This window comes from Halyomorpha halys, unplaced genomic scaffold (assembly GCF_000696795.3).
Source record: "Halyomorpha halys isolate HHAL.00 unplaced genomic scaffold, Hhal_1.1 Scaffold23.1, whole genome shotgun sequence".
NCBI lineage: Eukaryota > Metazoa > Arthropoda > Insecta > Hemiptera > Pentatomidae > Halyomorpha > Halyomorpha halys.
In genome coordinates, this window is record NW_027116062.1 from 788688 (window position 1) to 804104 (window position 15417).

Genomic DNA, 15417 nt, shown 5'->3' on the forward strand with positions numbered 1-15417 from the left:
AGTATAGTTAAAAAATAAACATTCTGTAGTATAGTTAAAAAATAAACATTCTGTAGTATAGTTAAAAAATAAACATTGTGTAGTATAGTTAAAAAATAAACATTCTGTAGTATAGTTAAACATATTTTCCCTCAATAATTTACACATTGTTTACCGTTACAAAGCCCTAACAGTCTGAATCCTCTATTCGGCTATCGACAGTTCTCTGATTTATCAAGCGGAGATAGCACAAAAGAGCATAAACTTTACACAAAGGCCCACTGTCCACCGAAATCAGTGCCATTTCACCTCTTTAAAAAGGAGGACAATTTTCAAATCAGTTCCAGGAAAAGAACGTAATTTCGGGCTACTTTAATTTACTTTACAAAACTGATTTTTTTTATGTGTGTTTGTTTAAGCCTTTTTACTGATTTAAAGAAAACATTTATTTTTCTTTGTTCTAATTATTTTTAAAACATCATAATTAATTATTTTGCATATGTCATTTAACACTTACACTGGCTAAATATTTTTCTCTCAATGAGAGATTAAAGTCTGCAGGACTCCATAACAAAAAAGCACTTTTTATTTTGAATATTATTACTTGATAAGTATTTTACTTTCCAACTTTTTGCATATACATATTATATATGCATGTTTATATGCAATTAATGATTATAATTTTTCTTTCTCTATTTCACCACCTTTTACTTTAATTACTCTTTCAAATGCTCACAGAAAATGTTTGATGAGTAAATTAAAAGGAAAATAAATAGCATTGGTTTTTTTTTCTCTTTAAATTACCGGTTTGTATACTAAATTACTGCTAAAAAAATAAATTTTTCCAAAAACAATAAAAAAAAAGCCAATTAAATTTGGTTTTGAAGATATACTTTCACTTCGTAAGACAGCCTACATTAAAATGAGGATACTGAATGTCAATAGTTAGATCCCCCGATTTATTTTTTATTTTCACCCATTTAAAATAAAGGAAGAGTCCTAGAGGGTCCCTAGCCAGCAGAATTTATAATAATAGTTAAACAGAATTTGATTATAATAAAAAAAAAAAGTAATAAAAGTAATTTGTCTTTAACCCGAGTGCTGCTTTAACTACTTCTAAACCCCAATTTCATTATTAAAATTTGTTTTTAACGATATTCTCTTTTAAACTGATCAGTGTCATGAGTTTCAGTAAAATTTTCCTAAAACACTAATGAATTCAGCCTGAAACGCTCTTTATATAAAACTTTTTGTTAACAGTTAAGATATTTTGCAAAAGTTTTTGTTGTATCAAGCTTGTCATTAAAAAAAAAAATGACTCTTTTTCGGTTCTTAAAATCTTTATTAAGTTTGCATTAAAGATATTAAAAATTGAGATGTTGATATCAAATAAGGATTTTTTAATCTAAACGAATTAAGTTATGGATAGGAAAAATATGTAATATAGAATGTTAGAAAGGATGAAGATGGATTAGCTTGAAGGTTGAGGTTGATTATAATAAAGATTTAAAAAAGTGAAAAAGGGTTGAATTTTTTCCTTGGAACAATTTAATTGATATATTACATTATAACCCTTCGAAAAAGATTTAATGGAAATTTCTTTTCTTTTATTTTCGTATTTATTAGTATTATTAAATCCTGAAATAAATACCCCACTATTCCACAATCACGCAGAAGTGATGATGGTTCCCAGGCAATGTCAGATGGAAACCCTGCATGAATTTGCCAAACGCCTAGCCAACACATTCATACCCTATCCCAAAATTAAACCGACACATACCGCCCATCCCTCTCTCCTTACCTCCCAAATATTTTAACCCCTTTGAGGTCAATGTCTAATTAATAAACTAAAATCCCGAAAATCCTCTGGATATGAAATCCTCACTTCCATGATTCTAGGACAACTTTTTCCAAAAAGCGATCACATTCCTAAACTACTTTTAAAATTGTATCCTTAGCACAACCCGATTCCTCAAATGTGGCAACATTCAATAATTATCCTTTCCCCTTAACAGGTAAACGTCCCATTAGAATTTTATCCTATAGTCCATACTATACATCCTATATTTCCATTGCATTCAAAAATCCTCAAACCAATCCTACACACACTCGATTTCCTAAAAATTCCTCCCCACCAATATGGATTACGCCGAGGTCGTTCTACTCAGCAGGAGTTCTAGGTCACCGGACTACTGCGTTTGACAAATCTTTTTTTCCCGAGCTGCGTTACGACATATATCAATCCTTCCCTTGTTGAAAACCCTTCTGTTTAACCACATTTTGCTTCTCCAAACTAAACCTATATAATGATAGAATACAAAAATATAAATATTGAACATTAACTTTTATTATTTGTAAATATTGTAACTAACCTTTTCTTTATGTATTGATTTTTTCTTCTCTATCAAAAATAACTGATATGCAATAATAATATAATTATTAAATGGGACCACCATGTTTTTGTTCAATAATTTGTATAATTATTATGGAACCTTATAATTTTATCTAGTTTCAGAATAGTGAACTATATTTTATCTTCTTACATTGCATTCCACAGTTCAGGAAGGCCTTGTTTCCATGTTTTGTTGATCACATATCTTCTGCACTCTGAAAGCAAGCAATATTGCACGAGCTTCTCTCTGAACGTAGCTCAAGCTTTTACCTGGCCGTGGCACGAGGGCTTGCTTTACAAACTCAAAATCCATTTTCTGCAATCCTTATACCAAGTCCAAAGATCTTACTACTCCAACCATTACTTCCAAATTCGTTGCGGGACAGCTTATTCTGATTTTTACCCAGTTGAAGCCGGTTTTCCGCAAGATAATGTCCTGGGTCCTATTTTCTCTATCCTTTTCACAGCAGACATCCCTCAAATCCTAATACTTTCCTGATTAATGAAACTGTTATCTTTTCATTCCACTCTGACCCCGAAATGGCATCCCTAATCTTTCAAAGGCACCTTCCAGTGATTGAGAAAATAAGTAGGAATTGGCGTATCAAAGTCGATGAATCAAAACTCAAACATATTAAATTCACATTCCGACGCAAAAAAATTCTATGAAATATTTTTCGAAGAGTTACAATGTAATATATCAATCAATCATTTTCTCCTCATATATAATCCGCAGTAAACTATTGTTCATTTATTTTACTATAATTTATCTACCCAATTTTATTTTCATTCCTTTATTTATTATTATTATATATTTTTTATCTTTGCTCTGTATGAATAGTGCGGTTGAATATGGATAGCTCTAATACTCATTTCCATTGAGTGTGGCAGATTGCATTATTATCTAAATATTATATATTATTACAAATAAAAATACAATTGGCAGTGATGAAATAACTTGTCCTGAAAAAAGAAGCACAGTGGCTTTAATATATCAGAATAATTTATCGTTGGATAATCCCAGACTATAAATTAATTTTAATTATAACATACTCTGACAATAAAATGGCCATTCGCTCGACCAGGTAGACGCTATATATTGCCTGACCTCTCTTGGCTTTGAGCCAACCGATTCCCCAATCATCTTCATCTTCTGTCTGGTGTTGTCTATCTTCAGGTTCCATTCCTCTTCCTTATCCGATGTTTTCTTAGGTATAACTGTAAATTTAATGTTTAAAGATTTTTGAATCCACTGCGGTAAAAAACAAAACAAACAAAGTTCATTATTAATTAAAATAAATATTTAGCTTTTAAATTATAGCTAAGTATACCTTTTCGCAACATTTAACCCGGAGAAGTACTTTCAAAAATTATTTTGCACGTACTTTTAATTCATGGATTACTCAAATAATCTTACTAATCTAAACATTGTAATTATAAAAGTTTTTGATAATTAAATTAGTGATTTGTTATTTGAGTACTTCCTCTGTATTAAACGTTATTATATTTTTTGAGATTTCAACGTTACATTTTATGTCCCATCTCAATGCTTAAAAAATGTTACATGGGGAAAAGAGAAAAAATGTTAAATATAAAAGGCACTTCTCTTATCAACACAATTTACATACAAATTTTCAACCTTTTAACTTAATTTTGAGGGTATATGAAGGTGCGATAAACATTAAAAGGTGAAAAAAAACATGTTGACATGATTGAATTAAGACGGAAATTCCTCCTCGCTTTTATGATTTTTTTCTGCATATATACAGCAATACTAAATGTAGAATTTCTTGCCATACAAAACTAATGAAGTTCCAGGAGACGTTCTAATGTAACGTTAGAAGGGAAGAAATATTTTTATAATAATAGAAAATTTCCGAAAACCCCAATATCAAATTCTAGGACTTATGAAAACATATATAAAGTAACTCATCACACCCTTTGGTCTGTTCGTAGTCGAACGAGTTTAAGCTCCAACTTAAATTGGCTCGTAACTGCAACGGTGCAGGTTCGAATTGGGCTAGGGGAGTCGACTTTAATATAGATAACCCCATAATAGGTGAGAAATTACTAAAAAGGGGGTCAAAGGTCACCCTTTAAATGACGTTTGATATGTTGAAAAACTATATTATTTTGGGGAAAATGCAAATAATGTTAGTTAGGCCTGAAAACACATAAAGGCGCGTCCAAACAAAAATGTTAACTGTATTGCTATTACGGTGCTCGTTTCGCTCAATTTTCGCTTACCTTTCTAATTTAAGTTAAATTTAATCCTCACTTTTAAAAGCAAGGTGGCCCTATAATTTAATAGGAATTCAAAATTGTCATTGAAAAATAAATTCATCCTGTGCAAAACAGTAATACGTCCATCAATAACCTATTCTGCTCCTGTTTGGAGCTATTCATTTTACTTAAATTAAAGAAAACGATAGGGAATTCAAAATATACGTATGAGAATAGTAAACAACTATCCTTGGTACACAGATATCAGATATATTGTTAGACATACAGTCCCTGACGATTTAAGTGTAAACATACTTTAACAAAAAGCTTATTTTCTCTTACTACTTATAACTCCTTCATTCAAAAGTAAAAAAAAAATTATTATTATAGTTCATTTATTTTTCTATTGTGTAGGTTTTTCCCGGTATTTTCTTACTGTTTGAAAACAATAAATATGTAAATAACAAAGGAAAAGAAAATTAAAATCATATAAATGTAATATAAAAAAGATATTAGCACTTTAGGCAACTAAGGTGATAATTCATTGGCCTTAGTAAATAACAACTATAAAAAAAAAAATTCTTGTTTTAGAAAATATAATTTTATATTATTCACTGTGGCAATACTTCTAAATTAATGTTTCAATTAACCGATTGGCAAAGTTCAGTATCAACAGTTCAAAAAAGTACTTTTAATAATATTTCTCGTTCCAGAATTTTAACATTTTCCTTAGTTATTTAATCGATATTAAAAATAATACTAACTAATTATTATCTAAAAGGCTCCAATATAGGTTCAGTGATGGTAAAAAAGTTATTTTTTATTTAATAACTATGCCGGTCTGACAACAGTTATCGGAATAGCGAAACGGAACAACTACTAACTGTTCATGCGCACGCCATCTAGGATTCAGTGGCTGTAAAACCACACCTTTTATTTATACGTTTTTCTAAATTCTTTGCCTTTCTACAACACGAGGAGGCCCCTCACCTCCGGACTTAAAATAGCTCCTTTTTTAGAATAGATAGCTCATATATGATATTAAACATAACAGGTAACCTTAAAATACCAAACGTAGTAAAAGGTAAGACAACACGAATTACTTTTCTTTTTCACAGTAATGCACTTACTAATTCACTTTTTATTTCTGTTTTAGAGGGTTCGGAAAGAAAAAAAATTGCCTTTCGAAATATATATAATACATCTATACTAGTATTGATATTAAGACTTAAAAAATATGTTTTCCTTTTATCTTGTTTATTTAATAATCAAATCATTTTATAATTGACAATTATCAATTTTTAGTTGTTATAAAACTGTGGATAATTAAAATACTGATAAAATGGTTAATTATTTTAAACAAAATTAAAAGTACTTTTAAAAAACGAAATTTAAGTCCTTTCACACTATTTTAATGAGGATACGACCTAGATGATATTAAAGACCACTTAATTCTACATTAATGTGCCGATTTATTTAAAATCGTTATAGCTTTTTTAGAAACAATGGAAAAAATGTGACAAATTAACTCTATAAAATGTCACTTCCGGCTCATACCCACCTTAATATGTAATTTCAGTTTCAAACGACTTTTCGATTTTTAGCTCGACTGTTTATTTCATGAAATTGTGAGAGGCTGCGTTATTTGGTCGGAGAAAGTCTTCTCAAAAAACAAGTTTTTTTCTGTCGAAAACACGAATTAGAAATCTTTCACGATCGTAATACCCTCCCATACCTTATATACGATTATAGGAGAATAGGTAAATGTAAGTAAAAATGTTGTTATAATGTTCTTTATTAATTATTGGTTTTATAATATTTACATCCGTCAGTTCCATAACGTTATTTCTGACATCAATGATTATAATATTTTGATATATAATCTTTCCAATTTCTTGAGACTGGGTATTATTGTTTAATTATAATCAAATGTGTCCTAATTATTTTTTATTTTATTTATTTATTTAATGTAATTTACAACTGTACAAAGTAATAAATACAATAAGTAAATATGTGAAATGTTTCATTTACACTTGAAACATTATACACCCATTGGTGGTACTTCAAGCATGAATTTAAATTAGAAGGTTCCATGGCCATCTTCTTTTCAGGCGCCTCGGAGGATTATCAAGGATGGTTAAGGATGAGAGATTAAGAACTAATGGGTTAGGAGTTTGGATTGAAAAGTCGCATATCGGTTTTGGGCCAAATCTACAACGATTGGGATGTTAAGGTCTTTGAGGATGAATTTATTTGTAATGCAATAAGGAGCATCAAGGATTTTACATAGAATTTTGGATTGTAAGGATTGGATGCGGGAGGAATTTGATGGTTTGGTAGAGCCTCAGAGCTCAATTCCATAAGTCCAAATTGGTCTGATTATCATGGTGTATAATAATTTTTTGTAGAGAATGGGAAGTTTAGAGCTTTTGTCAAGTAAGTGTTGTAGCAATCAAAGTCTACGAACAGTTTCTTGTCGTTTCAGTCTTTTATGTAGATTCCAAGTAAGTCTCTTGTCAAGATGGGTTCCTTAGAATCGGATCTGTTCATCTGGCGTTAGTGGAGTATTTAGAAAGGACAGGAGGGTAGAGGCTTACGACGGAGAGTAAAGATAATCTGGTGGGATTTGTCAGGATTTATTTTGATTCTCCAGTTTTGACACCATTCTTCAATGGATGTTATGTGTTTCTGTAGTGTTTGTGATGCATTATTAGGTCGTTGTTTACATACAGTAAACATGTGTCATCAGCGTATGTTGTTCGTACTGCATTAGAGTGGGTTGGGATGTCAGCTGTATAAACCTTATAAAGAATGGGACTTAGGATACTATCTTGAGGAACACCGGCGGAATGAGAATAAACAGGATAGGTTATGATTTACTTTAACAGTTCTATCAGAGAGATAGTAGCGGATTAAAAGGAAATATGTAGGGGGAAGGAATTGACGAAGTTTATAGAGCAGACCTAGATGCCAAACTCGATCAAAAGCTTGTTCAGCATCGAGGAAGACTCCCATGTAGTACATTCCGCTCTCCAATGTGGAAGATATGACAACAACCACTAGATGACACTGTTGTATGGTAGAATGGAATGTCCTAAATCCAAACTGATGGTCAGGAATAACATGATATGAGTCAAGGATTGGATAGAGGCATTTTAATAGGGGTTTTTCTAGGATTTTGCCCACAATGGGCAGTAGTGAAATAGGACGGTAGGAAGATGGATATTCAGGTGGCTTAGATGGTCTGAGAAACATTTTTATTATAGACATTTTCCAAGGGTCGAGAAAATAGGTAGTATTATAGATATAGGTTGTTTGCTCTAGTCTATGGCGAAATGTAATGATCGATCATTTTCAACGAATCAGTGAAAAAGATGTCGAATATTATATTTTTGTTATAATATTTATATTATATTATAATATTTAAATAGGTTTAAGTAGCAGGCATCAACGTTACGAGAAATTACAAATCATGTTTTGTTATCTTCGGTGTTAATCCATCTTTACTTAAAAAAAAAAATCCCCCCTAAAAATAACCTTTGAAGTAGTAACGTATGAAATTGTTGGTTGTCCTGTCACATTTTCCACAAACATTTCGAGGAATATAGTAAATGAAGTTTCACTTAAATAAATTTCTCGTTTTTACCTCCCCTGTTTTTTTTCTCTTTTTCTGCAATTTTAATATAAAAAATTAAGTTTTAACACTTTTTTCTCAAATAAATCCAAATATACTGCTCTAGTGGTAAAGGGGATAAAATGATTATGATGATGATGCTTTCATATAATTAGTCCACACATTATTATAAAGTTTGTTAGTCAAGATGTTTGAGGTCATGACAGTACCTACCACTAACAGCTTGTCTATTGCTACATATATCATTTTCATATTAATCCACGAGCAATAATTCAGCTCAAGAATTATTCATATTGATTGCTATGATCTCCTGACTATATTTTTTTGAATATACTACCGAAGGGAAATTGTTGGTACTTAAATATTTCCCTTTAAAAGTGGTATATCGCAAAAAATATTATCCTGTTTGATCATACCATGAAATACCATCATTGGCAATTGTTAAGATTACAGCAAAAGCGGATAGAGCTATCTCTGCTTTACTAGCTCAATTAAAAAACATACTCACAACTTAGGTAAATAAAACCAACCGTCAAGGCTTTACAAGGCTTATAACATACTAGTATAGTGTGTATAATACTCGTAGTATTGTAACGTAGTTTAGTTTGGATTGTAACAAATGGTCTTCTGGCTTAAATATGCTGTAGTGCGGTTTTAATACGTTTTAACTCGAAGCTTCATATTGATGTATAGTAGCTACGTTTTAATGATTTATACACGGTTTCTATCAAAGTTCTTTGATTGATTCGTATTGAGTTAGTTAAACATGCTCTTTAAAACTTTCAAAATGCGAGAACACTTGAATCCATGATCCTAGTATTACCTCTATCCTATAATAATACCTATTATGAAAAAAGAACAAAAAATAAAAAAAAAAATTAGAATTTAGATGATGAATTGTTCTTCAGGAGTTCTAAGAAGGTTTGAATTGGAGTAGTTCGAAAAGAGTTCTTGACGAAAAGAATGGATTGTATAGAAGCAATGTGATTCTGGAAAGATTCTAGGGAAATATTTTCTGTGGTGTAATTCTGCGTATACGACTGCGATATGAAAGCCCAGGGGAGATCCGATGACACATCTGACTATGTCGATACAACATACATGCTTGATCGAAGTTGAATAAAATGGGAGATAAAATGAGGAGTCCGGGTATTTTGATTCGAAAAAGGTTGTAACAGAATCGTCGAAACTGGTAAAAGATATCAAAACGATTCTATGTGACTTAGGGCTTACTGGAGAGAGATTGATCCAGGGTGCTACAGGATTTTAGAAGTTTAACGTGAGTGTATAACGTAACTTGATCATTCGGATAAGATTTATGAAGAATGATTTCCGTTCAAATAAATGTTTTAAAAGCACTCGCTTTGCTTATTTCTTTAATAAATTTCAAAGTTTAATTTTCATGTACGATGCTACGTAATGATTATTATTACCAAAAGTACTCCAACCTTTATGATAAAATAATTATTAATTTTAAAATATGTTATAGGAGTTTGGATAGCGTAGAAAAACGTCTTCAACACTGTTTAATATCTAAGAAACTTAATGCTTATTTATGAATTATCAGATATCCAGATATATATGAAGGACCGATTTGTGAGCTGAAGAAGATAGGTTAGGTTATGTTACTGTTTTTATGGGCGATCAAATACTTGGTTATTAGGTCCTTTTTAGGATTCTTTCTATTTGCAATTTTAATCTTATTTTGGTGTCCCGATTTTTTTTTTTAATTACTGATTTTTTTTCAATAGCTTTGTGACATCATCAATTGGAGTCCTTTAGTACTTTCTACCTTCTGTCTTTCTACAGCGTGGTATATATTTTTTTACAAAAAGCTTGTTGTAGTACTGTGCACACCTTTATTATATGTTAAGAAGTGTTAAAAGGGGAAGTTTTGTATTTTGGTGGATCCTTTTGAGTGATTATCTCTGTCAAAAGCACTTTTTCTCTTTTATTTCTTCTTGCTGCACTTAGCCACTGAAGAAGATCAAGCCAAGACCAAGAAAAAAATTATATTTTTATATCCCGCAAAATGAAAATGTTGGATCACTGTCCTTTAAGTCTAATGTGAATATATACAAATAACATTTGTGACAGTCACAGTCAAACATAAAAAGCACAGAAAATTATTGGAATTAATTAGGATTATTTGAAATCATACAATAAGTGGTAATTCATATTAAACATAAATAATTAATTGATAGTATAAAACGTCAAAACAACCGTTTTTTAATCTTGATACGTCCTTTTTCCTTTCATCAAAATTATTGAAATAATTATCCACTTGTCTGATATTTTTTAGGTTTCATTTTTCCTCCGAGGGACTTATTCCTCTGGGATGGGCTGTCAGATTTGAAAGATTATTTGTCTCGATCCAGGGGGAGGGGATTGTAAAATATAGAAAAAGAGACGCAGACCTGAATCCGGACTGACATGTCAAATAGTGGATCGGTTAGCTCACAATAAACTAACTTAGGTTTTGAGGGTGTCATCTATCTATGATTCGGTAATCTTCTCCACTACTTTGTGATTGAAGCTGTGAGGAAAAAGTATTTTTTAATGCAATGAACAATTCTGATTCTTTTAACTTGTAATGGAGCTAAAATGAAAATCTGCTGTAAAAGTAATAAGAAATTTGTAATTTGTAACTTAATTTTGTAATTGTAAACTTTTAGCTTACAGTAGACACAACTATAATTTGTTAATAATCAAGGTTCAAACTCGAATGCCTGAAGTTAGACACTCAATTAAATCGAAAAAATCCTATGTTACTTCACAATAACCCAGGTTCTAGTAAACCACGGACAGCAACGCAGATTAGAGCAGCAAATAAAGAGATCGTTTTAGAGGGTACTTACCCATCTCTTTCTTGTGCGAAGGATGAATAATAGTATGGAAAGAGTACTCCTTAAAGTTAGTGTCTGGCTTCTGCCAGGAAAGAAAAACCGAACATCTAGCAAGAGACATATAAGGTAAGAACAGGATAGATGTCTCATAATAATCAAAGGCTTAGTAAACCCGGAGGCTAGATGCCGATAATCACAATTTCTGTCCACACAGTTTTTTCACATGACACCCATCCAAACCCAAATCCATAAGTCAGTCTTGACCTAATCCTTGCACCTACGCTTCAGTCTACTTCTGGAAGGTTTTCCCGTACGATCCGTTCGGTACCAAGCCATATAAGCTTAAACGCCCATGTTATTCGCATCAATGCTATCGACCTTTTAATATTTACCGGATGCAATTCTTCGTCTAGCTCATATAAATCTTATCGTGCAGGTCCAACCTTAATGTAAGAGGTCACATTTTCACAGACGCGCGTCAGCTGAGGTATAAATGCGGGATAGCAAGATTTCAAACCTCTAGGATTGAAATCTGATCCCACCCCTTTACATATTAAACTAATAACGGTGGGTAGAAGTAATCCAATCATGTTAAATTTACACCTATAAGTAAGTTATGAGTCTAAACCTTTTTTTTTTTAATTATTGGAGAAGTTTGTCGGGGGGTGCGGTCAGCAAAGAACAACATAAATAAACAAAACCATATTTATTTATTTTATTCCGACTTTTCGACCTGAGTTTCAGGTCTTCATCAGGGGTTGTGGCGTAGAAGGTAGGGTGGTAACTGAACTTTTTTTTTTAAATTGCCTTAGTTTTAAGATCACATGTTTGTTTGTTTTTGTTTATTGGCGCCAAACTTCATTGGTTATCTTATTTAATTTTGCTTTTTTAACTTTATTTATTTCTTAATTTGATTATTTTTTTTTATTATTATTATTTTTATTTTCCCGTTGAATGTTATATTTTAGTCAGTAAATCTTTTGATTTTAAAAACTGAAACACTAATTCTATAGTTTTATCATCGTCTCCGTGGGTTTTTGAAATATTGGGGTTTAATCCTAAGCTCTTGAGGTGTGGTGTGAAATATGGTTATTATTGGAAAATGTGGCTAATTGTCAAGTTGTTGCAATACTGGCAGTTCGGAGGCGTTTCTTTTGAAATAAGATACGAGTGGGTGAGCCTCGTGTGACCTGTTCTCAGCCTGGTAAGTACTACCTCCTATTTACAGCATTTGCGGCTGGAAGTACCAGGGCTTGACATTCTTTTTAATTTATTCATTGGGCTTTCTTCCATAAAGATTGCTATTTATCTTTAATTTCCTTTACAAGAGGCCTGATCATCTCTGACGGAGTTAAAATTGCTTTACCTCGTCCCGGAAGCGCCAGTGCATCTCTTGCAGCGTGATCGGCTTGTTCATTATCACCCTGGGATTCCCACATGGCTTGGAACCCATATTAATGTAACATATATACCCATATTGTGTAGAGTTTTTAAGTGAACATGGATGCAGGAAATTTTCGGATGCTCTGGATACATACAATCTAAACCTTTTATCGAGCTTAATGAATCTGTAATCATTGTTATATTGTTGTGTTCAAAGACAAACAGAAGTGAAGGGCTGCTACTATTGCATTGAGTTCGGCAGTGAATATGTTGCATAGTTTGTGGAGTTTAATTTTGTACGTTGAGTCATTAGTCATTACGAAGGATGATGCTGCTGATTGGTCTGATTTTGATCCGTCAGTGTAGATTATAAAGGATTCGGGCATGTTTTGAATTAGACGAGGAAAGTGGGCTCTATGTTCAACTGGTTCGGTATTATTTTTCGAGTATTTGATCATATGGATATGCTTGATCTAATCATTTGTTTAAAATCATGTCCTAATCTTACTCGATTTCTAGCTAAAGAATTCTTCAAAGCGCCAATGTCACATCTACGGTAAAAAAAAAAACTGCCAATGTGCATTGAAAAAGCGTTTTTTCAAAACTAATAAAATGGAAATTTCTTATTAATTTATCAAGGTACACCCTTTTACTTCAATAAAATAAGAGTTACATTTTTATGCTGTTTAATTTCGAGTGTGTTTTCAGAGTGAGCGCTATCTGGTCTGAGGGCAGTTTAATGCATTACAAGGTACCACTGAAGGTCTCGACCGTGCATATTCAGGGAGAGGCAATGATCATAGAAACGGAGAAAGTGGAGGAATCGAGACGGTATACCGACAGTGTCAAGGGATAACTCTGGAGCACTGTCAGACAATTTAGACACCCACGTTTTTGGGAGGGATGAGGGATGAAACTCTTGGCATTGTAGGAGGATATTTCAGATGAGGAGATGAAGCCTCGGCCTGAACAGATAGGATAAGATGAACGGATGAAAGCTCGGTTCTTGTGAGGATCTTGATGCCAGAAATGCCCATGGAGGGAGGGGGGATTCCATTAGAACAGACACATCTGACGAAGTATACTGAACTACTGGTTGTATATCTTTACCACAGTACACTCTTTCCTTTCTGAATTTTTTACCTGTTACCTAGAGTAGTGTCAAGTTTAGGAAAGTCATTTTGCAGAGGAGGAAGTTATACATTTTTTTTTAGTTTACTATGTTTTATATCTTAATTTTCATTGAACAAATACAAACAATTTTCTTTAATATGTGGGTTAGGATGAGTATTGTTCGCACGCAACATAAGAAAATGGGAATTAAACTACGTGGAGAGATGCTCTGAGGGTCAACCATTGTAGTATAATATACCGCTCACAGCCTTCAGACTTGAACTATGTAACTGCCCATCGAACCACAGCCTTTGGTAGATCTTTCCTCATCCCTATGGTATTCTATTTCCTCTTTCTTTCGTAGTTCTAATACTCATCCAACCTTCAAATCCCGTAACTTCGACCACCTTCGGTCCACCCAATTCCGGAGGAATAACAATTGAAAGTTTCAAACAAGGTTTATATATTTTCTGTACTTAATGTCTCAGATTTTTGTTTATTCTTGTAAATATGTACATTAGCAGGAATCGTACCTTTCCATTTATTTTTTTTTAGTTTAATTATATTTGATTTTTATCATTTTTTTTCTATTACTTATTATCAGAAGTGTTTGTCATCTTATATTTTATGATATGAGATATAGTTTTATTTTATGTATTCTTTTTTTTTTTTTTAATTCATTATTTTATTATATTCTATGACGTTTTATAATTTCATTTTTATTTTGTATTTCACTCTATGGTTCTAAAGCCTAATTTTGACGGCTGTGTATTATTCTAAAGGGATCAATCCCAGGATAAATAAAGAGTATTATTATAATATATTATTTAGTCTATATTCGTAATAAAGTGATACAAATACGATAACCATGAAAAAGATTTTGATATAAATTAAATGGTGACATATGTAGAATCTTTCTCGTAAGATAATTAGACATGATTATAAATTCTGTTTGATTGTTTCTCCCTCACCAGTAATCTATTAAAATGTTATTTTATTTATTAATTAAATAAGTACAAATATACAAGTATCTGAACATAACTGTATTATAAAGTAATTGTTATAATAATTTTTACCTGGAACCGGTGAGGTTTGATATATACCCGAAGACCCATATCTGAAGAAGGCAGTCCCAAAATGGCGGGGTCCAGGTGTAGTTGCGGCTGAGACTGGCCAGGTAGAGGGAGGCGGTGGCGTTGGTGTGGGCCGGGGACGGAGGGCGGTAGGCGAGCCTGAGGCCGGCGGGGCCGAGGGCGGCAGCGACCAGTGGTTCAGGGTCAGAGACCAGGACCTGCCCCGGGTCCGGGCCCCCTCCGGACAGGGCGGACTCCACGATCGACGCTGGGAGCTGAGCCTCCTCCAGCCGCAGGGCGCTCTGCCGGGGTCTGCATTCCTCGTCCGCCGCCACCACCGCCACCGCCATCACTAGCCTCCACATCACATATCTCTCTACCCACCTGCAACAGCCAACAAATTATTATTACCACCTTTTGTTGGTAGTTTATTTTGCTTTAACGCTAATTAAAACTCAATATTCTGTTATATTTTATTCGTTTAATCGGTATGTTCTTCACGCTGTGGAACAATTTTACCGTTTATATGAATTTTTTTCTAATTTTCCACTAGATTGAAGTATTTTTTTTAAAAATTGAGCAAATTTATCCTTCTACAGTCGACTGTTTTTTACTAAGAAATAATTGTTAAAAATAAAGTTTAACAGTTTAATTAATTAAAGTATGGTTTGGTTTGTATTTTTGACAGATACGACAACTGATGTTAAAATATTTACAATCAATGCAAACTAATAGCCTTGTTTTAAATTTAATAGTTGATATTTTTAATATTAA

General features: G+C 32.6%; 1 protein-coding gene across 4 annotated transcripts in view; it reads right to left on the reverse strand.

Moving 5' to 3' along the window:
• The window catches only part of smog (G-protein coupled receptor 158 smog), a 324390-nt gene that overhangs the window by 68154 nt on the left and 240819 nt on the right, over window positions 1–15417 (reverse strand). For all 4 annotated transcript variants that reach the window (XM_067052968.1, XM_067052967.1, XM_067052965.1 and 1 more), the window contains one exon: window positions 14647–15027. In XM_067052968.1, the coding sequence (XP_066909069.1) occupies window positions 14647–15027 (381 nt within the window). The remainder of the gene's footprint in view (window positions 1–14646; window positions 15028–15417) is intronic.